The following is a 24,269-nucleotide window of genomic DNA, read 5'->3' as shown; positions in this document are numbered from 1 at the left end:
TCTGCACCTGGGATGGGGCAACCCTGGATGTACAGACAGACTGGGGAATGAGATGCTGGAGAGCAGAGCCGTGGAAAGGGACCTGGGGGTCCTGGCCCATGGCAAGCTGAACCTGAGCCAGCAGTGCCCTGGCAGCCAGGAGGGCCAACCCTGTCCTGGGGGGCATCAGGCACAGCATGGCCAGCAGGGCAAGGGAGGGATTGTCCTGCTCTGCTCTGCTCTGCACTGGGGCAGCCTCACCCTGAGTGCTGGGTGCGGTTCTGGGTGCCACAATATAAGAAAAATATTTATAAGAGAGAGTCCAAAGGAGGGCAACAAAGGTGGTGGCTGAGGTCGCTTGGTCTGTTCACCCTGGAGGAGACTGAGGGGGGACCTCATGGCAATCTACAACTTCCTTTTGAGGGGAAGAGGTGGGTCAGGCACTGATCTCTTCTCTGTCATGACCAGTGACAGAAACTGATGGAATGGCCTGAGGTTGTGCCAGGAGAGATTTAGGTTGGAGAAGGTTCTTCCCCCAGAAGGTGGCTGAGCACTGGAACAGCTTGCCATCACAGTGGTCACAGCACCAGCCTCACAGCCCAAGGAGCATTTGGCAATACTCACAGGCACAGGGTGGGACTCTTGGGGATGGTGCTGTGCAGCTCTGGGAGTCGGACTCAAGGGCCCTCGTGGGTCCCTTCCAGCTCAGCAGATTCTGTGATTCTATGATATGAAGGTAAGGAATGAAACACTAGGATGACTCTTCCCAGATGGACACAATGATACATTGCCAAGCATGACTACAGGAAGCTTGACAAGAGATGAATAAAATTTTACTTTGGTGATTCTCTGGGGGCAAAGGATTTTAAGAAGTCTAAAATGACATTTCAAATTAGGCCTTCTTAACCTCAGGCAAAAGAGCCTTTCTCCTGTATTCACCTTATAGTTACAAAACTTGCTAACATATGTGGACTCTGAAGCTCTAAGAATATGAATGAATTCAGAGCTTATGCATTAGTGGCTGTGTATGTATTAATAGTAGTTAATATGTCACACACCGAAGAGCAGTGTGGGTGTATGTGGTTAAAAATTAACATTCTTTTGAGTTAAGATCCTATTTTGAAGGTCATATCTTTTGCCTTCATGTTCTCAGCCTCCTTGGAGGTATGTCAGAGCTTTATTTTGCTAGTTCAGCTGCTTAGAAACATACATGTACACTTACATCACACACATGCACATACCTATGTCATTTTTTGTTGTTTGTTTTACTTCATCTTGGGTGTTTAAGATGGATAATTTCATGAATCTGTTTCAATGGCCACACAGAGAGTTGAGCTGGTGCTATCGAGCCAAGAAGTGACCTTCAGGAAAAACACAAGGAGGGAGGAAGAAACAGCTGCAGATCTTCAGCAAACACATAATAGTATGTGATCAGAGCATGGAAAATGCACCTTGACTCCTCTTGATTCAACTAAAATTATGTCCTTGATTTAACTAAAATTATGTATTTGCTAGTAAATTAAATAAGGTTGTGACTGATTTTTAGCATAAAGACCTACCAGCATGAAAAGATCTGCATTCCTGTCATTTAACTGTGCCTCACTTCAAGCTGACAGTATGTAGACTCTTAGCATGAAATGAGGATGATTTCTAAATACTGAGCCCTAGCTGGGGTGGTCTGAGAAAACAGTAATTATTGGTGAGGTTTTTTAAATGATGGGCTGTATAAGGGATTTTGTCTGAAAGCATTCACTGGCACACACATCTAGCAGTAGATTTCCTTCAGATTTTGATCTTGTGTTCATCCCCCTATCTAGAAGGAAATAATATGAGAAAATATTAAAATGTTGAAATTCTTGGTATTTCAGAGCTCAGGAAATAAATGAACATTCCTGGGTCACCATTTTACTTCTCTGCTTGTAACAGCACGCCACAAATAAGAGCCAGATTTAACATCCAGCCATGTTTTCCATGTACCATTTCTAGGTTTCTGTATTCATGTCACAAATGCAGTGGATGTCTTCGAACAAGCAAGAAGTAAATAGGAGACAGATTAGAAAATAAAAGGGTTTTTGTAAAAAGAATGAGATCATCAGCTAAGTCAGCTGATGGAGCTCACATAGATTTGCTGTTTTCTTCTGGGATATAGCCCATTGTTTGTTACAGGGGATTTTTCTTTTAGTTTGAAATAGGCTTAACATAGTCATCAAGTAGTTTTTGTCCAGATGTTTAGGCTGAATTGCGTTTCATGAAGATGATGATTAAAAAAAGAGAACAGGTATCATTTTTCTCCTCTTCTTTTGAAGTCCTGGCATTTGGAGTATTGTCATTGATCTCACTGTCATTGCCTAGTACTGATAGTAAAGTTATTTTTCCAAAGCTTATCCAGCTCAGCAGGAACCAGCAGTTCTGCAAGGGAAACCTAAATTGACCACAAGGGAGAAGCACTAAAATAAATAATCAACACTGACAATAAAAGTCAAAGGTGTAGAGGAAGGAGGCATTCTGGTTTTTGTCCTTCAGCAGCCAGCTCCTCAGATGAACATAAGACTGCAAAAAACATTATAGAAAGATGGTTTAAATCACAAAAAGATACATTAAACAAGTACTTCTATCAAAAGGAAAAATAAATGAAGCCTGTAAATGACTCTACTAAAATTAAGTCTGAAGCAATCCTTATTTGAGAACAGTTTCTTCAAAATATGAATTTAACATGGTGTCAGACAATTGTTCTTTTCTTATTCCTGGGAATATATATCAGAAGTACAGTTTCAGATATTCATAGCTTCATCCACTTCTGACTGATTTGTCAAATAAATTGGGTGTTTCTATAAGACATTAAAGACTCATGCACAAATTTCAGGTAACTTTGAGCACAAAGTTATGTTATGTTATGGTCAAGGTAATTGGTAACAGAAAGATCTTTACTTCTCACAAGAAACCATAGCCCTGAATACTGAGGCAGATTAACACTGGTCAGGTACTTGGACTAATGAGTCTTGAATAATATCAGATTAACTTTTAATCATTTAGTCATTTAGTAAGACCTTCTATAGTTTTGTTCCCTTTTTCTTAATCTATTTTTGTAAGTCATAACAGTTTTTCTAAGTTTTGAGCATGAATACAGAATTTTGATTAGTCCATATTTGCATATTTCCATATCGTCAGAATTAAATTGGCCTTCTCGAAAAAGTGTGATTAAAGAGTACAGCTTTTAAATAGATTTAAATGTGCCTATACTCCTGAATTAGATAAAGAATTTGACATCAGTGGAAATGTAAGATGCAGCCCTTCAGTAGACACAGCGAACCAGCCCTCTGGAAGTTTGAAAGATTGAAATATAGAAAAAATCAATACATAGAGGAGACAAAGTTGTGCCAGAGCATTCAGTCTAAAAGGTACTCAATAATTTCAGCTTTTGTGTAGTTTAGTGGTAAATCAAGTTTACTAGGGAGCTCTGGAGAGTCAAGACTTGGAAAAATTGACCTTCTCATGTTATGTCAAGTATTTGTACTCAGTATACTCAGTATTTATCTTCAGTAAATTCAGTTTTAGAAAGAGTGCGCATGTCTTGATGAAATCCACAGTTCAAGTTTACTGCTGAATAGGAATGACGAGCTGATGCATGCAGAAGCACTCTGGGATTTTATGCTGATTGAAAGATACAAAGAAACTTTTGATAGTGTTTTAGAAATCTTTTAGAACAAAACATGCGTGGCAGGGTTGAGGAGATGACAGAGGGGCAAATATTTCATTACTGTTTTCCTTCACTGTCTTCTGTACAGAATTGTTCTCATTCCATTTTTGTGTATTCAGGGAAATATAGACTAAGGATGATAATAGAGGCTAGGATGTAAAAATATCAAATATGTAATACCTGTTGCCAAGTTCTCTCGGTCCATTACTGGTAGAAACTCATCTTTACACAGATGTATGAAAGGAAATGTAAAAGCTTAAAATTGCTGCAGCTAACAAAATATTCATTATTACAACTGCTTTTGATAAATTAACCTCTCAGAAGAAAAGTGTTAAATTACATAAATTTTAGAGATAATATTAGCACCAAAACCTCCCAGAAGCAGGGCATCAATCTTCAGATACCAGTATTTCATCACAACTTTACACAACTGTCCATCCTCCTGTAACTGATCTTGTAGTATTGGTTACTGTTCAGCAGGAAATAAGGTGGTCTACAGCTAGCAACCTTAAAAAAATCATCAACTGTAACACTAGAAACCATGTTCAGATCATAACAACAGAGTTTTATTTAGATTGTATTCAATTACTGCACTCAGATATGTATCAAACCTTTTTTTTAAACATCTAAGTGAGATTATATGATTTTCATGGATAATCAAGGACCTATAAGGCTCAAAAATCCCTGATATTGAAAGATGTCAAAAGAGGAAAGTGATCAAAAAGAAGAATACGCTTGGAGATCTTTCTTTGCAACCAGAGTGAGAAGCTACTTTAGCTTCTACCCTTTAGTTTTAATAGGCAGAATTCTCTCTGGTTTTCCCTCAGAAGTAAAATGGTATAAATTCTGTCTCTTCTGCAAGATGGATATAAATATAATTATTTTAGTCTTTGTATTGCTCCAGAAAGTCAAATATCCTGCACAGCCGCCAGCAATGGTGTAGACCTCACTTTCCATGGATTGTCCAACTGCTGGATTTTTTTCCTTTTATCTTACTGATCTTCAATAGGAACTAACTTTTTTAATGTATCTCATAAATTATTTTCCTGCATCTCAACATGTTTCTTCTTCATCCTGGTCATGTAGGGTCACAAGCGCTTTTCTCTCAACTTCATTGCTTAAAATAGTGAACTCAAGGAAGCTTCAAGAAATTTAAAAAAATACTAGTCCTGTTTTCCTGCTTTGTAATACCCTGAAAGGAAGAAGGAGTTACAACTCTCCAGCCACAGCTCAGAGGATTTCCTTTAAGTATTCTCATTCCAGATGAAGAAACATATTTTTTCCTGCTAAAATTAGGAATTAGTTAGTTAAGTACCCAGCTTGCTTTCTCCATATTTGGTTTGGGTTCGATGGGGTTTTTTGGTGCGTTTTGTTTGGTTGGTTTGTTTGAGGGTAGGGTTTTTTTCTGTTTTTTTAATAGTCATCACAGAGAAAAAGAATGTATTATTTCCTGAGCTGCTTCAGCAAATGAAGGAACTTTGTATCTCCCAACATCTATCAAGTTACTTTTGTTTTTTTTCCGTTAAAGCTGAAATATTTTTACAGCTTTTAAGGGGTTACATAAGGCAATGAGTTGATAGTTTGTCAGTGCTCTCTTTTAAAACTGTCAACATGCACATAATGAAGCTGAAATTAAACAATCACTATAAAGGGAAAATCTCACCTCAGACGTGACAAGAAACCGCAGAAAACTGTAACTGCAATATTAGAAGATGACCTTGTCTTTGGGTTTATTTCTGGAAATACAAGTCATATTTATGTCTGATGGCTTGTATCATTAAAACTGATACACATCTGTTCCATAACTAATCTTCTGGAAAGGCCAATTAAAGAGTAGTACAAAATGGTAAATTTAGTATCTATCATCAATGTAGCAAAGAAGTACTAACTAATCATAGGTAAACCTTAAAATCAAATTAGGAAGCAAGTTAATATATTAAAATCCAGCTCATCCTTACGTGTCACCATTTGATACCATTTCTAGTTGTTCTTTCCTGCTAGTTTTCCAGTGGTTTTTCCTTTTCCCTTTTCATTAGAGACCTCTCCATCAAATTCGTTTCTCATTTGTACCAGTGTAAATCTGAAATAAACCCTTTATATTTAATTGCATTATTCCTGATTTACTTTAGTGAGCCTGAGAACAGAATATGACCCTTTTTCTTTAGCTGTAACCAAACTGTCCTTCTTAATTTTGAAAACACACAGAATCAAGCTTGGGTAGAAAAAACTCTCCAAAGTTTGAATAGACCAAGTTTTCTTGTTAGGAAGAGACATCCATTAAAGAAGAGAGTGTTCTGCCTTCCTATTTTGTAGGAAGGTGCTGCACTGAAAAGTCTGGTATTTTAAATTACCTGCCAAACAGAATTTAGCTCTGAATGCCTCAAAAGTAACCTGATCCTGCAACGAGAGGAAAAGGAAGCAGTTGCTTTTATGAGGTATCTTCCTGAAAATGGTCACTGAGGAAGACTTTGTTCTGAACCTGCAGTCAGCTGTGTGGCTTGTTGGGAACAAGATCCAGTGACACCTCAAGATTTCTTTAGTGAGTCCTGCCCAACATCACCATGAGTCCCAGAAAAACATCATGGCTGTGGCTGTGCTGTCCCACCAAAACACCCCTCAGCAGCATGAAGTCTCCTTTGTGATTGAAAGGAAATAAAAATGGGGTATTATAGGGACAGAAAATCAAATGCAGTGTTTATATTCAGAATAAAAATCATAAAGTAAAATTATTTTGCTTTTGAGCTGTCAATGAAAATACAGGCTGTAATTTGTTTTCATTGATTCTCCTCTCATTTTCCTGCAATGTTTCTATATAAATTTCTGTATTTCTAGCCCTCCTTCCAAGCAGATTGTAACTCTTGTCAGTAAAGACAAATAAATCAGTATATTTGGCAGATAAAATTTTCAATAGGGAAAAAACTTTTTAGGAAAGATTTTTCTTCTCACTGACTCTATGAAGGAGTTTCCCTATTTTCCTGAAAGCTATTCCCTTTGACATAATCTCAGAGTGGTCACCCAAAATCTGAGCCTTACATGACATTAATTCATGCGAAAATACAGATTTTCCTCCCTAAAGATATCATAACAATACAGGATTTTTTTTTATCTACCCTAGAAAATAACTGTTTCTTTTCTCTGCTTATTAGCTGTTTTTAAAACAGGCACCCAAGATCCTAGTGGAAACTGGTTGGGACTTCTTAAAGCTCCTGTACCCAAAGTTCTTAAGAGTTTAAATAAAAATGTTGCTTCTATTTGAACCATCAAAGTAAACTACTCAAGTAGAAATTATGGCACTTGAAATAGGAAGCCATTATTTTGTGAGTCCTGCATAAGCGTGCCAGAATTTTATCCTAAATAATTTTTAAATTAAAGTTCCTGTCAACTCTGCCACATATTTTCCCATGGCATAGAGTATATTGGAAAATTTCTCTGCAGAACTAGGAAGGAAGGGCATTGAACAGATCCTCTAGAGGTTAGTGGAGCATCAGTTCTTTATGTGACAAATCCAATAATCAACCATTTTAGACAGGAGCTATTTCATCCTCTTCATTGCTAAGAGTAGTGGTAATTGTTTATGTGTTTGAGAACAGTCATCCCCCATAAATTTAGAAAGAGTTATTAATTCCTCTGACTTTTGCTGCTGCTGAACTGTGCCTTTTTATTCCTGTAACAACTACAGGGAGTGTGGTTTAGTATGAGAGGTCAAAATTGCAGGATATTGTTAGATCTTTTTATTAACAATTTATTGTAGTACGCCTCATAAAAGTTTCTTTTTTTATTGCTGTTGCAGCGACGTCCAAGCAGATGGCCAGCAATGAAATTCAGAAGAGGATCTGGACATCCTGCCTATGCTGAGGTGGAGCCAGTGGGAGAAAAAGAAGGGTTCATCGTATCAGAGCAGTGCTAAAATTTCTGGGACAGAGCACCAGTACTGGCCTACAGGTGTAAGACATTTATTTTGCCTCTCTTTAAAGAAAAGGAGCCCTAAGCTGCTGTAGCCTGATAGAAAGAAGATTCTGGATAAACTTTGTCCAAGAAGAAAAACTATCTAAGATACCAGATTACTACTGCACAGTAGTTTTTGTTAGTGGACTGAGACACAATGGTTCATGCAGAACACTTGTCAGTGGACACCTACAGTATCAGAACCATGGCACAAGTGCCGTATTATTTGCTTTAGGTGTGGGGATGCACAGTAATCAGAAATATAATAAAGCTTTGGTGCGCAAGGGTGTTGCCCTTTGGTTCAAGTCTTCTTCTCTGTTATCTCCAAGACTGAGGAAAAAATCTGTACCATTTCAGTGCAAAGGGCATTGATCACAGTGTGATTGAGAAAAGTATCTTAAGACAGGTAAAGAAGAAGAAAAGGATTTTTCCAACATTTATATAAGCAGATGTGAAATACAATTTTCAATTCTAAATTGACCTGCCAACCTGAGTGAGTCACAATGTAAATGCTTTCCAGGAATAATACAATGTTTCTTGTACATTGCTGATTACTAGGCTGCTAAACAACTCATGATACACAGATTGGTAAGAACTGAAGACAGCAGAGAATTTTCATGATGGTGGAATTATTTCATGGGAGTTCACAATGATGTTTGGCTGATTTTCAATTTCAGCGTTCCCTAAAAAGTGAATTATCAGGTTTGTATTAAGGTGTATTTTTCATTTCTCAGCAGTAGGTTGAAGTAAAGGCAACAGATCCTTTCAGCTGCCAGAGAGCTTATGGACCATTTCTTAGGCAATGGGGTAAGAAAAATAAGATTTAAAATAAATGGGTTTCTATTCTTTGCCATTTCATTGTGAGTCCTTACTGAGAAGCACCATAGACTTCAATGCACCCCTTCCAGAGATTCAGATACAAGTGTTATTGAACCCTGCTGATTCATACAGTGGTTTTGTTTAATGCACATAGTAGTTGCATAAATATATATATAAATATATTTTTTTTTATAGCTAACACAAGGCGGGTTCTTGTGACTGTTAAGACTGCATTTTTGTCATCCAGACAAAGGAAATGAATTGCATTACTGCATATTTCCACTGAGTTGTAAAATAATCCTTAATATTAGAATATTTTTATGTTGTGTAGGGAAGGTGGTTCATGTAGTTGCAGTCCATAAACTTTCTGCCTATTGGAACCATTCTTTCTGTAAAATTGACCCTTTCCCTCCCTGCACAGGGAAAGCCAACACTATAAATTCACACCATCAAAAACAGTTACTCCTTTCAGGGAAGGGGTTAATATACATAGAGACCCAGAGCTTCCCTGAGGAGTGGAAATCTAAATGCTTTGAGGATCTGGGCCTGAGGTATTGAAATATAAATTTCAGGTACTGCATGTACGTTTCATAGCAGTCATTTACTATCAATTTTTTATATACTGTACAAGGCACTTGAATGATTTTTAAGTGAGGTAGACAACATTTGTGGTTTTGGATTTTGAGCCGTTTAAAAAAGTTGTAGATACCACCTTAATAGTACACTTACTTACATTTCTTGATGCTTGTATGGCCTAAATTTGATTACTTAATGCTGTTTAAAAAAAAGCAAACATGATTTTTGTTATTTTGTTCAGTAAATACTACAATACTGTATTTTCTGTATTCTTTTGTTTTGGGTAACACATTTTTATTTTCATCTGGTTTGAATCATCTAGCATGAGACTGAAACTGTTCAAAAACTAACTGATATTAATCTGAAGGTACTAACAAACACATTGTTTCAAAGCCTGGTTAAAAACCTGTGGCAAGTAGTCATTTCCATTTGTGTGGGTCTGCTGAGCCCTTTTTCTAATAGGCTGAGTTTAAATTGCAGGCTTTTAATTCTGATAGCAATAACCAAATGTATGCACATATATATGGTGACACATTTTTATTAAATAAAAAGGTATCAGTGCACATCATGTAGGAACGTATTTGGTGTGCAATAATTATCATCAGTTTTTCTGGGAATCTTGGAAGTCATCAGCTGGGGTTCTTTCCAAAAGAAGCAATTGTAGAGCTTCTGGAATCCTGTTTGAAATAATTTTTATTTCAGAGAACATCTTTGCAAATTATACTAAGAATTTGCAAAAATCTACATAGTACTGCAATAAGTTCAAAGGATATTTCATATAAGTAAAGCAGATTTATATTATTATGGGTTTACAGGTCTGTTCTTCATCTGATTCACTCCTATTTTTATCCAGGTATGTAATACATAACATGCAATGGAGCTGACAGAGTATTTGTGATATGCTTAGACAAATATATCAACAATTTTAAAATCTGGTGTTTTGATTACTTTTTGTTTAAAGCCCCTTCACAGCTGAAGGATGTTTGTTAGTATTTGCAGACTAACTTACATGTTACACAACTTCATAAAATGATAGCAACCATTTTATTTTTTCATTTTTCCCCCCCATGTACTTAGTGGGAGATTTCAGTGGTCTGCAGGGAGCATCACAGAATACTTCTTCAGGTTTTTGCCACGATGTTATATGCTGTGGATTATAACATGAGAAGTTGCTGGGTTTATTTAATAAAATGGATAGGCATATGCTTATGTCTGATAAGAACTGCTGTCTGAAGAGAAAACCTCCTGCATACTAATGGATGTATAGTGTCTCATTGGTGTCTGCTTTGATATATTCTGTGATATGTTCTATTTATCCCAATAGGCAAAAGTTAATTAAGTAATCTATTGCTGTTTTGTAATTCCATCTGGTTTTCTAATTTTTTAATAATTAAAATTGCCACATTAAAAATTATACAAACATTAATCTAGAGGTCTGATAAAATATTGAGATTAACTGAGAATCCTATTATTATATTTTTATAAAGCAGCAGGTTTAATTGCCCCAGACCAAAAAAATGTCTTATAGCCCTCTCAGAAATCCAGCTGAAATGTTTTTCAACAATTCATACATTTTCATCCAAGTGTCTGAAACAGTGGTTTCACTAGTGTTCCCAGTGGTCCTTCATTTGAATCTTACTCAGAAAAAATGTTTGTTTACAGACATTTATCCCAACAGTTATTTTAACTCTTAAACTTCCCTATAATTTTATTTGTCTAATGCTGTTTAATTATTGCAAGATCTGTCACATTTTTTTCTTATTATTTTCCATTTTAGTGTCAGTTGTTTTATAATGCCTAACACTCTCAATGCTGTGCTTCAGCTCATCCTCCTCCACAGAGATAAAGGAAAATTTTAATTCTGAGAACTCAAGGCACATTACTAAGTAGCTTTCATATCTCATTAAGATGAAACATTAAATTAGATATACATATATATATTTGTATGTGTGTGTGAAAAATATATGTATATTACCACACACAGAAATTGTTGGAAAAAAAAGACCCTAGCATTTCTAAAGTTGTATTCATATATTACGAAATTGTGGAACTTCTGAAGAAGTGGAATTGTAATTTCATTCACATATGCATACTTATGAAGAGGGGATTATTGAATTGCTTTCTGTGTTCCTCAGTGCACCATCCCATGACGTATTGGAATAAGAGAACACAGATTTTCACAAGAAACAGCTATTCCATATATTTCTCCTCTCTGCTCAAATTTTGTTGTCCCTTGTTGCATACCGTCCAAAGCATATTCAGAAGACCTTTTTTTCATGGACTTTTCTTCCATACCCATCAGCATTGGACCTGAGGGATGTATACACCCTGATTTATTTCTGCTCTGAGCATTCTTGTGAAGGGAGCCAATTTTCCAGAGAACACTATATTAAAGGGGTTTTTTTCTTATAATTGCCCTTCTCATTCTCTACAGCTTCTGCTGCAAATTATATAGATGTCTTGTAAGTAACAACCTACTTCAATGCAACATTATAATTTAGCTTCAGATCAAGCTCATTTTACAACTAATGTGGAATTCTGGGAGAAAAAATAATACATCACTGTATTTTGAGAAACTGTGGAAACCAAATTAAATTTGCACAAGCTGAACAGAATATTTGGTTTTGCAAAATTCATCATATTTCTTGTTCAACAGAGTTCAAACCATAAAAAACTCACTACACAAGTACCTGAAACTGCTGAGTAGTCACGTCATTAGTTTGCCATTCAAATGTGGAAGCAATGGAAAAGGAAGCTGGTTTGCCAGTGAACATGGAAGAGATATTCTTTTCTGTAAAGTCAAAAGAGTTCCAATGAAAACAAGAGAATATTTCTATATTCTATTAGAGAACTTCTTGGATAAGCAAAAGAAACTGTAAATTGTAACACACATCATTTCATTTGTATAGGATCTCTAAACAAGGTTTTGCAAGCAGTTGTCAAGAGCTGGCAGATTTTCACAAAGTATGTGGGTGACTGGAGCATTCAGAGTAGCCCGTGTTGGATCATGGTTCAGTTCACACATCATCAAAGGGAATTTTTGCCTTAAGTCCATACAGTGGAGAAAGCAATGGCTGTGTTAACAGTTTCTGATGCTAAGCAATGAAGCTTTGTATAAAGACAACATTTGACATTCACATAGAAGATATCTCAGCTACACAAAGTCCACAATATTAGCCATGAGGAACAGAACTGGAATAGATCACAAATTTGGCTCAGATCAACAGTTTTGATCTTGGGGAATTTGTTACCTCCAGTGAAGAGAAAAACCAGCAACATGCACTGTTTTCTTGAGTAAGACCAGTGGAATCCTTACACCTGCCTCTGCCTTCTTGCAGAGAACTGCTTGAAGCCTAAAAAGCTGCAGAAATAAATGCTACTGACCAACAGGGTGGCCTTAACCCTACTTCTCATGTTTTAGACAGAGATTTCAAGAACTGATGATACCTGCTATTAATTTCTTTGTGGATGTAATGGTACATTGGGTTTGAGTCTTGGTTTTTTTGGAGTAGGAGAATGAGAAGGGAAAAATTCAGAAGGGGAGGAATTTCAGTATTCCCGATGCTCTAAAGGTACAGCAAGAAACCTTATGTACAGTCTTGAGAGCATTGATACTGTGAGCCAGTGTCACTGACTGGAAACACGTGAGGTCTTCCTTCATGCCAGCTCTGTAATTTTAAACTAAAAAAAAAGTCATTGGAACAACTGGCTTCTGTCTAAATCTGCATGAGTCTATATTTCATCTCATGGATGCTTTATGTCACTCCTTAGGGAAAAAAGGCGTGAGCCACAGGCAGCATTTTGAGGTGGAGCAGTGTGCCAGTAGTGTTTTATCAGAAGCCAAATGTGACAAAGCAGGATGTAGCTTGTGTGGAACTGAGAGAAACAAATCAATTTATTTTTTTCAGAGCAGCCAGCATCCCTATGGCTGGAGCATGGATAAAATATTCAAGTCTGTGAGCTGATTGGACTTGACTGAAACAATATCATAAATCTAAAGCTGTCCTTTAACTATCAGTGTATTGTCAAATCTTAAGTGATTTTCTTGACTTTTTATTTTTCTATGGGGAAGAAAACATTTGAGCATGCCAAGTAGAATAAAGTATCTTTCTGACAGGAACAGAGTCTCATCTCCTGATGCAGTTCTTTCCCAACTGGAATAGTTACTCTCCTATTAACAGCTCATTTTAGTGGGTCTCATGATGACTCCAGAGGACATTCCACACTTTTTGACACAATTCTCTTTCTCTTGCAAGATTTTTCAATACCTATATCCTGCCTTACATTTTATCCTTTGGTTCTTCACCTCTGACTTAACTCTGCATTCTCACTACTTCACTTTCTTTTACTACTTTAAGTTCTGACTTATGTGTCATCATGACCACTTTTAGTATCACTCAAAATAAGCCTCTATCTGAAAAAAACAACTCCACTAGATTTTTCCTCTGTATGTGGGTTCTGGGTTAATAGAACTATTTGAAAGTAGATTTTACTGTTGTTGACTAGATTCTGTCCACATGAATTAGCAAGGTAAATGCTGACTCTCTCAGAAACTTTTTGCTTAGAAATTTTTGTCAAACAAAATTCTGGTCTCTTCAATGAAAAACTTGTCCCAGATATTTTTAAAGCAGTGAAAGGACTTTAAAAGATAGACGTCAAGACATTACTCTTAATTACATCCATTTAACTAAGCAGAAAATTTTACCCAATTAATTAATATATATGCCTGTTGTTTCTGTGGTCTCCAAGAATATGATGTTTAGGAATATTAATTAAACTCTTCCCATGCATTTTGCATTATTTCCTTTGGTGTAGCTCTGACTCAAAAAACAAAAAGACTATTTTGTTAATTGCTAATGTTAGGTTGAAAGAAATTTGGTTTGTTGTCTGAGTGGGTGGCACAGTATTTCCTCAGACATCTAGAAGCTGCTAGTGAGAAATATTACTTGTTCCTGTCTAGCTTTTTTTGGACTGCTGGTTTTATTACTAGACTTTTTTTTTTTTTCAGTTTCAATAAAAGTTGTTCAATATTTTTTGAGAAGTAGCAAAACATACTGTAATCTGAGGGTCAGATTTGACTAAATATCATCAATGCTGTCTTTTATTAAAGTTTTTCACCTTAAAAATTTCCAGCTCTGACTTGACTATGAGTACGTCACCACTGTTTTAGTGGCAAGCTGAAGCTTTCCAAAAGAAAATGGCATGCCTTTCCGGGATATGTGGCATTTTCATAATGACCTGTTTCCAGAAGGAATCCTCTTCCTGGAGAGATGAGTCTGGCAGTCTAGGTTTACAAACAGATTGTGATTGAAAAAACTGACTCTACAAAACACAGACTCTGCGTAGCTGTGCCATCAATGGATGGAATTACTTCCACCTGGGGCCTGACCCCTCCACAGCCCCTCTCCAACATGGGCTGTGGGCAGGATGAGGGCAGGGCAGGAGATGCTTGAAGGACTGCAGGTGCCATTGATCCTTGGAAAGCAAAGAGGCAGTGGCACCTTGCTAAGACTTGCACTCTCCATTAAACAGCGTGACCTTGTGCCAGCCCCTGCCTTGTCAGTGCTGAGTGTGAGCCAAGGATCTCCTCAGCAGTCCCCAAGGTCATCCCTGTGGGGTGAGCACAGCCTTTGTCTCCTGCAGCCATGCACACACACAGCTTGCATGCCCTCACCCTCACCCACTCCTTCCAGTTGCTGTCAACCATGTATCTTGAGTTTTGAGTGCTTTCTCAGAGCAAGAGCTCTCTGTTACCACAAAAGATGACACAAGTGGTCTCACTCTGTATCTCTGCAGCACGCTTTGCATCCTGAGCTGAGGACCTGACAGATCCCCTCCCAGAATGCTGTTCTCCCCACCTGCAGTCCAGGTGAGCATGTCAGTGAAAGATGACAAGTGCTCAGAGGTTATCTTGGCCTGCAGATTTCTGCCTAGAGGGAACCAGACATGACAAGAAACCTGGGGAGTTTGCAACTGAGTGATTGCAATTTTTTATATAAGATCAGATACCTAAAAATTTTCCTAAGGATGTAAATTTTCCAGTCTAGAGGTGTCATTGGAAATTGTAGAAGTAGCAAGCAGTTTCAGGTTGTGTCTGTCTCAAATATACAGTTAAATCAGAGATGCTAGATTGCCACAATCAGCAAGATGTGGATTTTGAGACATATGCTGCTATTTTATGAGCAACAGACAGGGCATAGGACACACTTGCCCATTTATGTTATGTCATTTTTCATCAGCATCATCCTCAGGAATCCAGTTCACCAATGTATAGATTTAGGTATACATTTCCCTGGAAACACTTTCTTGCCTGGAGCTGATGTGAAAAAGCTCTGGATCACAGTAAGCTCTTCCTTAACTTGCTAGGTGCCTTAGGAGTGAGGAGAGGTAAAGCATTCCTGAAGGATGCTGGGGTATCTGTGATGAGCATCGAGAGCAATAAAGAATGTGCAAACACATATTCACAAAGCAAAGCCAAACTTTTTTCCCTTTCCTGCAGAACAGGAAATCGTGAGCAAGAAAGTAATGGAATCAGATGAACCCTTCACTGCAGAAGCAATGAAGTGCTGTGTGGAGGGTAGTTTTGCTGTCATCTGTTCTAATGGTTTAGAACAGTCACCTTGTACTTTGGGAACTAAATGATGTATGGAGCTTTTATTTGCCTAGTCCCTGTCTTCTCTGCAACCACTGCCTGTTGCAGACTGGAAATCTGTCAGCTTTCCACTTCTAAGATAATGTATAAACAACCCAAGGTTTATAGACACAGTTGTTTTAGTAAAAGTTCTGTCACCTCTCTCTACATTGAATAATGATGCATTGGCTTAGAGAAACTCTGAGCTCTGTGGTTTTGTTCCTTCTTTCTCCCTGCAGTGGATATTAATAGTTGAACAGCATGCACAGAGCTCAGCTGAAGTACTGCAAATGAATGTCAATTGTTACATGTGATAATGGGAAAAGAATGAGTAAAACCATGCTCGGAAAAGAAATATTCCTCATCTTATCTACTAAGATTCAAATATTTTCACAAAAATTGTTATGGAATGACCCTGAATATTAATTAGAGGGCAGTACATTTCATTTGAATACAGCAGAAGTTGCCTTTCATTTTCCATGAAGATATAATCATAGTCAGCAGCCCAAAATATGAATAAAAGGCAAAACTTTTTCATTAGGTTTCAATATATGAATGCCTACCTAGATTGATAGTATTAGTGTTCCCCTTGTTGACTGTATTTAGCATGCCACTCTGTTGTGCTGTAAATTTTTAGTAAAATAATTTAAAATATTTTGAAATTAATTTTCCATCTTTAATTAATTTAATCTTTGATATTAGCACAAAAGTTTTCCACTGCTAGAATTTCAAATATTTCAAGCAAACATTTAGGAATGGCATGTAAATACTAAAAAACCTATAGGTAAAAATCCCATATATAAGCATCTTTTTTACAGTTATTACTAAGAAAATGTTCAAAGGGAGGAGAGGAAAAAAATTGAGTGATATTTAAATATACTACCAAGCATCTTTCTTCATTAATCATCCCACTGACTGCAACGGCTGAATGAAGGCAAAGGTTTAGCTCTCTTCTACTGATATTGAATTGGGATATGCAAGCCATAAAGAGTCATCAGTTACTGAAGTGCCCAAAACCAGAGTGCTTCAGCTGAACAGCACCTCCTTGGGAGGCAAAGGGATGCACACCTGGAGAGAAAGAGGAGAGATTAATACACAATCACCTTATTGAACCTTGTGCATACCCAGATCATCTCAGACTCTGCTGTTTGCTGCTTTCTTCCTTTAGAACAGATACATCAGCAGTGGTAACCTGCCAGATGCCTTCCCCTCTGCCTCTGCACAGCAGCCAGTCTTGTTGAAGTCCACCACTGCCAACAAAAACTCCAATCTAACAGAAAAAAAAAAAAAAAGACAGAAAGGAAAAAGAAATCCCCAAGGCTCAGCTAATTCTGTGCAGCCTCTGAAAGATTTCTGAAAAAATATTTACCACAGTGATTAGCCAGAGGGCTGGGTAGATTTGAAATGAGAATTATTGGATGACATTTGCATGGCTTTCTTGAAAATAAAGAACAGATTAAGCATCTGTATCAGAGAAGCATTACAGCCTAAGTGGAGCAAATACCATGCAAAACTGCTCATAAATATAAGTGCTCCTATAACAGTTGCTCTTTTCTTTTTCTTTTAAGAGGTTATGTAATGCAATACACAACTTTATTCTGGATGAAAATTTTTGTCATGCTCATATATGACTTAAACAGAGACAAAATCCCTTTCAGGAAAACCTTGCCAGCAACCAGTGAAGTTCCCTGCATTAAAGCACATATTGCATTAAAAGGCAAAGCAGAGATCCAGCTCACAAAGAGCATTTCTGATCTGATGACTGTCCAAGGAGAAGGTTATGAGGGAGCATGTTGCTCTGGAAATGAGCACACCCTCACAATGAGTGCCAGTTGGTGAATTGCTCACAGGAAGCTTTAACATGGGAGCAGCTGACAGCTGATCATCAGTGTGGGCAAAGGCAAGAGGCTGGGCTTCAGGAGGAGGGAGCACATGCCACCAGGTCACCTCAAGGGTACAGCACAGCAGAGGCCATTAGCCACCTCTGCTCTTATCACAACAGAGGCAGAAACCCAGCAGGTATATGCTGTATTTGCAGGGTGCCCCTTGGCAGGAAGGAATGATGCATCTTACTCCATGTTCTTAGAAGGCTAATTTATTATCTTTTAATCTATATTATATTAAAGAATACTATACTAAATTATATTAAAGAATAGAGAAAGGATACACACAGAAGGCTGAAAGATAGTATCGAAAACTGATGACTCTTCCCAGAGCCTCAAAACAGCTTGGCCGTGATCAGCCATTAAGTTAAAATAATTCACATGAAACCCATGAAAAAAAATTACCCATTGGTAAACAATGTCCAAACACATTGCAAAGCAGCAAAACACAGGAGAAGCAAATCAGGTAATTATTGTTTTCATTTCTCTTTGAGGCTTCTCATTTTTCCAGGAGAAGAATCCTGAGCAAAGAGATTTTTCAGAAAATATGACAGTGATAGGTATAAAATGTGATCTTCTCACGCTTCACCATTTCTAGTGGTGGTGATGGTGGTAGTGGTGGTGGTTTGACTGCTGGCAATGAACCAATCCTCCCTTCCTTATTGGCCTGAGAAACCCCTGATAAGTGGCTCTGCAGAATCCAGCTCCCATTCGTATCAGTCAGGATTTACCTTGGCAAGATTTGGACCCTGCTGCATTTTCAATATCAACCTTATTGGCATAGCAGTGGAAAAAGAGCACAGGAACCAGAGCAACCATACACAAAGCAAACACAAAAAAAAATGCACTTGAAAGAGACTGAGGTGAATTTCCCACCTATTTGCAGTTTCTGTTCTCTTTTTCTTCAGTGGTAACTGAAATGTTCAGTTTGATAAAATCTCCAACATGAAAGGGTTCCCACACCCTTAGGACTCTTAATAGGGATGAATAACAAATGTAAAGAAAAAAATGTAAGTTGTTCTTGTAACTGAAGTGCTTTAAAACCTCAGGACAATAATTTAAAATGCACACATACAAGAAACCACAGCAAGTAATTTTAAAATCCATATTCTTAAGTGAAGAATAGAATCAAGTCAGCACAACCTCGCCCTGGTAACATCCCAGATACCCTGCATCATGCACCCAGCTAGAGCATGTCCATCTGATTTGGAGCATGGGCAAAGGAAGCTTCTTTCTCCTCACCTGTTACCATGGAGCTGCTGTAAACAAGTCCTTTACAGCTCTAAGTTTTCTACTGCAAAGCCGGAGATTTCCAGTACTCAAATTTTCTTCTATGCTTTTATGGTGAAAATACTATAAACTGCAAAACACAACTTTATATCTGGAGTGCTAGCAAGAGCTGCCAGCATTCAGGAGAGCGAGCAAGCTTAGCTAGGTGAGCAAGTCAAAGAGGAGTATGGGCAGGTAAATGAACACAAGAGAAATATGGGTGGAAACACCAGGAAAGAGCAGTGTCTGATTCCCTAAGAGGCTCAGAATCCAAGTGTAATTTGAACAGCAAAACCAGGCATTCTACATATTCATACTTGCAGCATTCTACATATTCATACTTGCAGAAGTGCCAGAAGGTAATGAGGTGTCTGTACAGGAGGAATCCTGAAGTACTGGCTGCAGACACAGCCAGACTTTCAAGACCCATTGGCAATGCATTCAGTTTTTAGTAATCCAAGCAATGCTGTTTCCCAGCATTGTAACCAAAGGGCTAGTCTTTTATCTCAGCATTAAAAATTTCAAAAAAGAGAGAGCTAATCTTTCATTATAAGATTTCCCTAGTTTTGAGCAGCAAAAAGTCACTTTATTTCTACTGTTCTTAAATAAAACTCAAACTCAACATTGCCAATTTAATTTTTTCAAAATGGTAAATGAGCCCAAAACAGGCTAGTTAATACTTGAATGAAGATCCATATTGCAGCACTGGGTATTGCAGAAGTTGTTTCCAAGCTGTGGCCAGTAATCAGAGTAGTAAAAATAAATGGAGAGATAGACTTCTAATTCTCTGGGACTGCTGCAGTGATGGCAAATGGGAATTTAAAAAAGTAATCCTCTTTTTCTTTTCAATGGAATTGAAAGTGAGATAATGTATCTGGCCTGTAGATTAATAAGAAATAGGGCCAAAAAAAAGGCTGGATTCATTTTGGGACTTACAGACAGCTAAATAAATTTCTAAATTAGTTAGTTTACCATAAAGTGGATTGTCTCACTTTAATGAAATGGAACACAGGGGAAGAAATTTATCTGGGCGGAATTCAGTGTAAGCTCTTGAACTCAGTAAAAGCTTCTGCAAAAAAAAAAAAAAAAAAACAGTTGAAACTAACTTCTAAATCTACTAATTTAAAATATATTAAAAAAAAAAATATATATATATACTTTGTTTCCCAAAAAGTGGAGAGCACACTGGGCCAAACTCATATTTGTAACTGGCCCACATCATGGATTAATATGGTTATGTTAAATTGATTATGTTGCCAATTTAAATGAGATGATCCACACAGCAAAGGCCCTGAACCAGTAGTTCAACAAAAAAGAGAAAAAATTCTCTTAGAAATCATTTGCCCTGAAGTAATATAGAGTCAAAATACACATTTTCTGGTAAGAGTGTTAGTACCCATTTATTTTGTATGGTAATTTAAAAAAAAATATGATACATCAACCTAATTGTATTTTTGATGAAGTATTACCCCAGAAAAATCACTGCTGGACCTTGAAGGTCTGTGTGGTGGTTTTACTCCCAGTCCATCAGCTCCAGTAATGCAGGTCACATAAGGCTGAATGTTGATGTCAGAGGTCTGGGCAGGAGTGTTGTTTTCCTTTTCAGCCTTGAGTAATACCTGTGCATTTTGATTGCCCTCGATGGATTTGCTCACATCTAGCACTCCTGCAGGAGCTGGGCTGCAGGAAACAATCTGCTGATGAGGTGTGAGCAGGGCTACATTCCAGCTTGCTCACTGTTATTGCCTTGACAAATTGTGCTGCCTGGAGCAAAGCGATATTTACAAACCCATCCTACTTAACCATATTTTTATTACATAGATGAGCTAAACATGGAACCAAAGCCACTGAATAAGAAGGGGTCATTTTTATACAAGACCTTATTATGACCTAGCCCTACTAAAAACAATAAAAGAGACAGGAAAAGCATTACACCCTATAAATAAGATTTTCAGACAAGCAGAAGTAACTGGTATATCCTGGCAATCTGATTCATGAGATGGACCACTGGACTCTGTAAAGTCTAATAAATGTGTGGAACTATAACTTCTCCTCTTTTATCTGTTCACTTACTAATTTAAGTTGGGGATTTTTTCCAGTTCACTAAATCTCAATAACAACACAATATTCTGTATAAGAGAACGGTGCTTTCCCTGTTATCTTGCAAGGTTTTTAAGATGTCTGCTTTATTTTTCTGCTTTCCTTCATGCTATTTTCAGAGTTCTATATAAACATCAGGGAAATGTAAAATAGTGTATCATTCTTAACCTTCAATTTCAGAGGAAGATGGAGATTTCATGTCATGGCCACTATAAAATGATGATTCATTGAAATTAAATCATATGTATGTTGTAATACTGATTTCTTTTATAGCTTTCTTCAGGCATCTGCTAGAAGATTTATAGCATGTGCTATACTATTTTCCAGTCCTTCAATGTTCTAATGCTGAAAACTTTCTGACCTTTAAAAAGCCAAATTTGAGGGGCTTATTGACACTTTGTCATTTCAGCTCATCATGTTCCCATAGTCATCACTATTCTTCTTCTGGAAATACCTACATGAGTGTGAAAATCATAGCCAAGGTTACTTTGCTTCTTAATGTCCTTCACATACACATTTATAACTCTTCCAGAATGTCAGGGAATTTTCTTCTCACTATGGTATTGTTCCTTTCTTCTCCCTCAGGTGTTTCACACGTTCATATATCTTGATGTAGGCTGGGAAGTCTGGAGGTGCAGTCAGTCCCTTCTTGTACAGAAAGCAGAACCAGAAAGTGCAGATAACAATCTGAAATGTGCACACACCTCTGTCATGGAGCCTTGCTTATAGACTGCCCTGATTAAACACTGCTACTGCACTCTAATTAATGTGATTGCTGATAGCACAGGTACAGCTTGGAAAAAATCTCTGTTGCAGCCAAATGCTTGGTGATTTAACATGAAGTTAAGAAGTGTGCACATCTCAGAAGAAGAAAACAGCACAAATCATATCAGTGTGATGTTCAGGCTAGCCATTCCTCATCTTTAGTATCCCCTGAGCAGCAATCTACAGTAGACAGACAGATGTAGGCAACAGCATATCATATTCTCCCTAACAAAATGTTCCATAATAAGGGCAGCTGCCTACAGCTGAATCACAGGGACAGATCTCATTGAGCTATAGATTACATATATATTACCTGAGATGTCTGATTAAGGCCAGTGATTTAGACATAAATAAACCACATCTTTTCAGTTTTGGTAACACTTAAGGGCAGCTGCTTACCTCAGGCTATTTCACTTGATAAGCAGGCCCATTAAAATCAAACATATATATGCACACACACAAAAACTCCTTTCTAGTTATTCTCCGATCTGCTTGATGATATTTGTTTAGTCAATTGATTTCTTTAAAATTGCTATGCTGTAAATATCACTCATGTTAACTAACATGACTGTTTTAACGTCCATTTATAGTTTATTATTTACAAACTAAGATATAACAGAGTTGGCATCCTTAATGAGGCTGCATGGTATTTAAGCAGCTGTCCTGCAGTCACTTGAAACTTGATAAACATAAGAAAATTTTGGCTTTTGTAGCTTTGGGGCAGCAGGGAAGCTCCCATACCTCCTGGCAGGATGGAGCACCCTAGCTCCATAAGCTCTGTGTGAGTGATTTTGCAGCAGCCTTATGGGCATTTTATTACCACAGCAATTTTTTTCACTTCACTCAACCTGCTGACTGCAGCATCCTGGCAGAAACAGTCCCAGGTAGCTCAAGGCATCCAAGTAATTCAAGAGCAGCAACACTTTTGTGTGCTATGGAGCATTGCAGCTCTTGTCCTCATCCTCTGAGACAGAACAAAGCTACAGCCAATTACAAAGACTCTCTCTACCTTTTTCCACTTATCTATGGCATCTCCAATGGCCAGAGAGGGGATGAGAAGGATTGCAGGTCACACATGGTGGGGAAAGCCCAGCACTGCACTGCAGCTAAAACCCTCTATCACCCAGGAATCCTTGGAGCACAGAGTCACACAGGATACATCACACAGAGTATAGTGCAGCCTCAGAGGCCCAGAGTTTGGGACTCGTCAGTGCCTTTTGCTTAAAACGTTGTGGCTAAAGTGGCAACTTGCTAGAAGCATAGAGCTCACTACAGGGCACAGATTTTGGTTTCTCACTTGCTGCTCTTTTCCTTCTAATTCAGTATTTCACATCACCTTACTGCATTAGTTCTCAACTACTTCTCTTAATGTTATATAAGCTTGTAAGGCAAATTCTCAGATCATAAGTCATCTGCAACTGTGTTGAATTGTTTCTGTCATCCATTAGCTTTTAAATAATTAATGTCTTTCTCTATTTAGCTACATCCTTTCTCCACTTCATACAGCATCGTTTTCACCTTTTTTGTCTGACTTAGAATAATACAATGCAGGACATTTAAAATAATTTACATTGATTTATTTTCTTCAGCAATATATTCATTCTGCTTCAACAGGCAGCAGAAGTGCTCCTTTTGTTATTAAAGCAGAACTTGCCATTGGCACTGTTATGAGCCACCAAAGAAAAAGCTTTTTTTGTCCTCGTTCTTTTTTACTCCTTGCCCTCAACAGTGATATTAAACACTGCAGATAAATATCAGTTCAGTGCCTACATGTTTCTGAATAAGCACAGTGAAAGAGGACAAAAAGACATATTTATCAGCTTCTTTTTGCAGAAGGCAAAAAGGGAATTGTCTTTGTTTTAGAAAGAATAAGGATTGTCTCGAAGGTTATCTTTTCCTTTTGTCACAGCTGATAGCATGATGAACATGGTGGTTTCTACCCTGGAGAGTCACATACAGCTGATAAACACAGTCAGATGACAAGAAAAAGTACATTTAGTGGCCATTACAGATCTGGGAGTTTTCCATGCAATTCCCTGAGTACCCACCTGTTTGCTCATCTGTGATCCTGGAAAAATGGTCATGCCCTGACCCCCAAGGGGATTCTAGGACAAAGAAACGCTGTCCTTGCCATGCTGTGGATGTGGCAGCAACTTAACTCTAGGAGCTTGCTTTAGGAAAGGGGGTTAAACAGCCCCTGTTAAACACCCCAACTTGTCCATAGCTCCTTCCTGCACAGATGGGGGCTCAGCACCTTGATCCATAAGAGTTGTGAAAGCAAGGCTCAAACCTCCCACTCAGGAAGGTGAGAAGAGAAGCCTGTCTGAACGGCTCCATTTTGGCAGCACTCCTAATAAATACAGTTCTGGGCAGTCATCACAGAGCAAAAAGAAAGTTAGAGAGTTAAACCCTCTCACCTTCCTGATGTACACAAAAACCTTTGACACATATTCTTACCCCAGCACATAACTTTGCTAAATACTGTTTCTTCTTGCCAGCTCTGTCCAGTAACAAATTTGCCAATACATTCCAACTGATATCAAAGTGAAAAATTCTTTTGTCTGAAAAAAAGCCATTAAAATGCAGTAGATCTGTAATTTCTTAA

The 24,269-nt window shown here is 37.7% G+C and overlaps 1 protein-coding gene across 1 annotated transcript in view; it reads left to right on the top strand.

The window, feature by feature from the left end:
* The window catches only part of PLXDC2 (plexin domain containing 2), a 258,828-nt gene extending 245,782 nt beyond the window's left edge, over positions 1-13,046 (top strand). Inside the window, exon 14 of the mRNA XM_059467961.1 lies at positions 7,467-13,046. Within this exon, the coding sequence (XP_059323944.1) occupies positions 7,467-7,583 (117 nt within the window). The 3' untranslated portion in view covers positions 7,584-13,046. The remainder of the gene's footprint in view (positions 1-7,466) is intronic.
* Positions 13,047-24,269: the final 11,223 nt, after the last annotated feature.

Source organism: Ammospiza nelsoni, chromosome 1, assembly GCF_027579445.1.
Source record: "Ammospiza nelsoni isolate bAmmNel1 chromosome 1, bAmmNel1.pri, whole genome shotgun sequence".
Taxonomy (NCBI): Eukaryota; Metazoa; Chordata; class Aves; order Passeriformes; family Passerellidae; genus Ammospiza; species Ammospiza nelsoni.
This window is presented reverse-complemented; position numbering and strand designations above follow the sequence as displayed.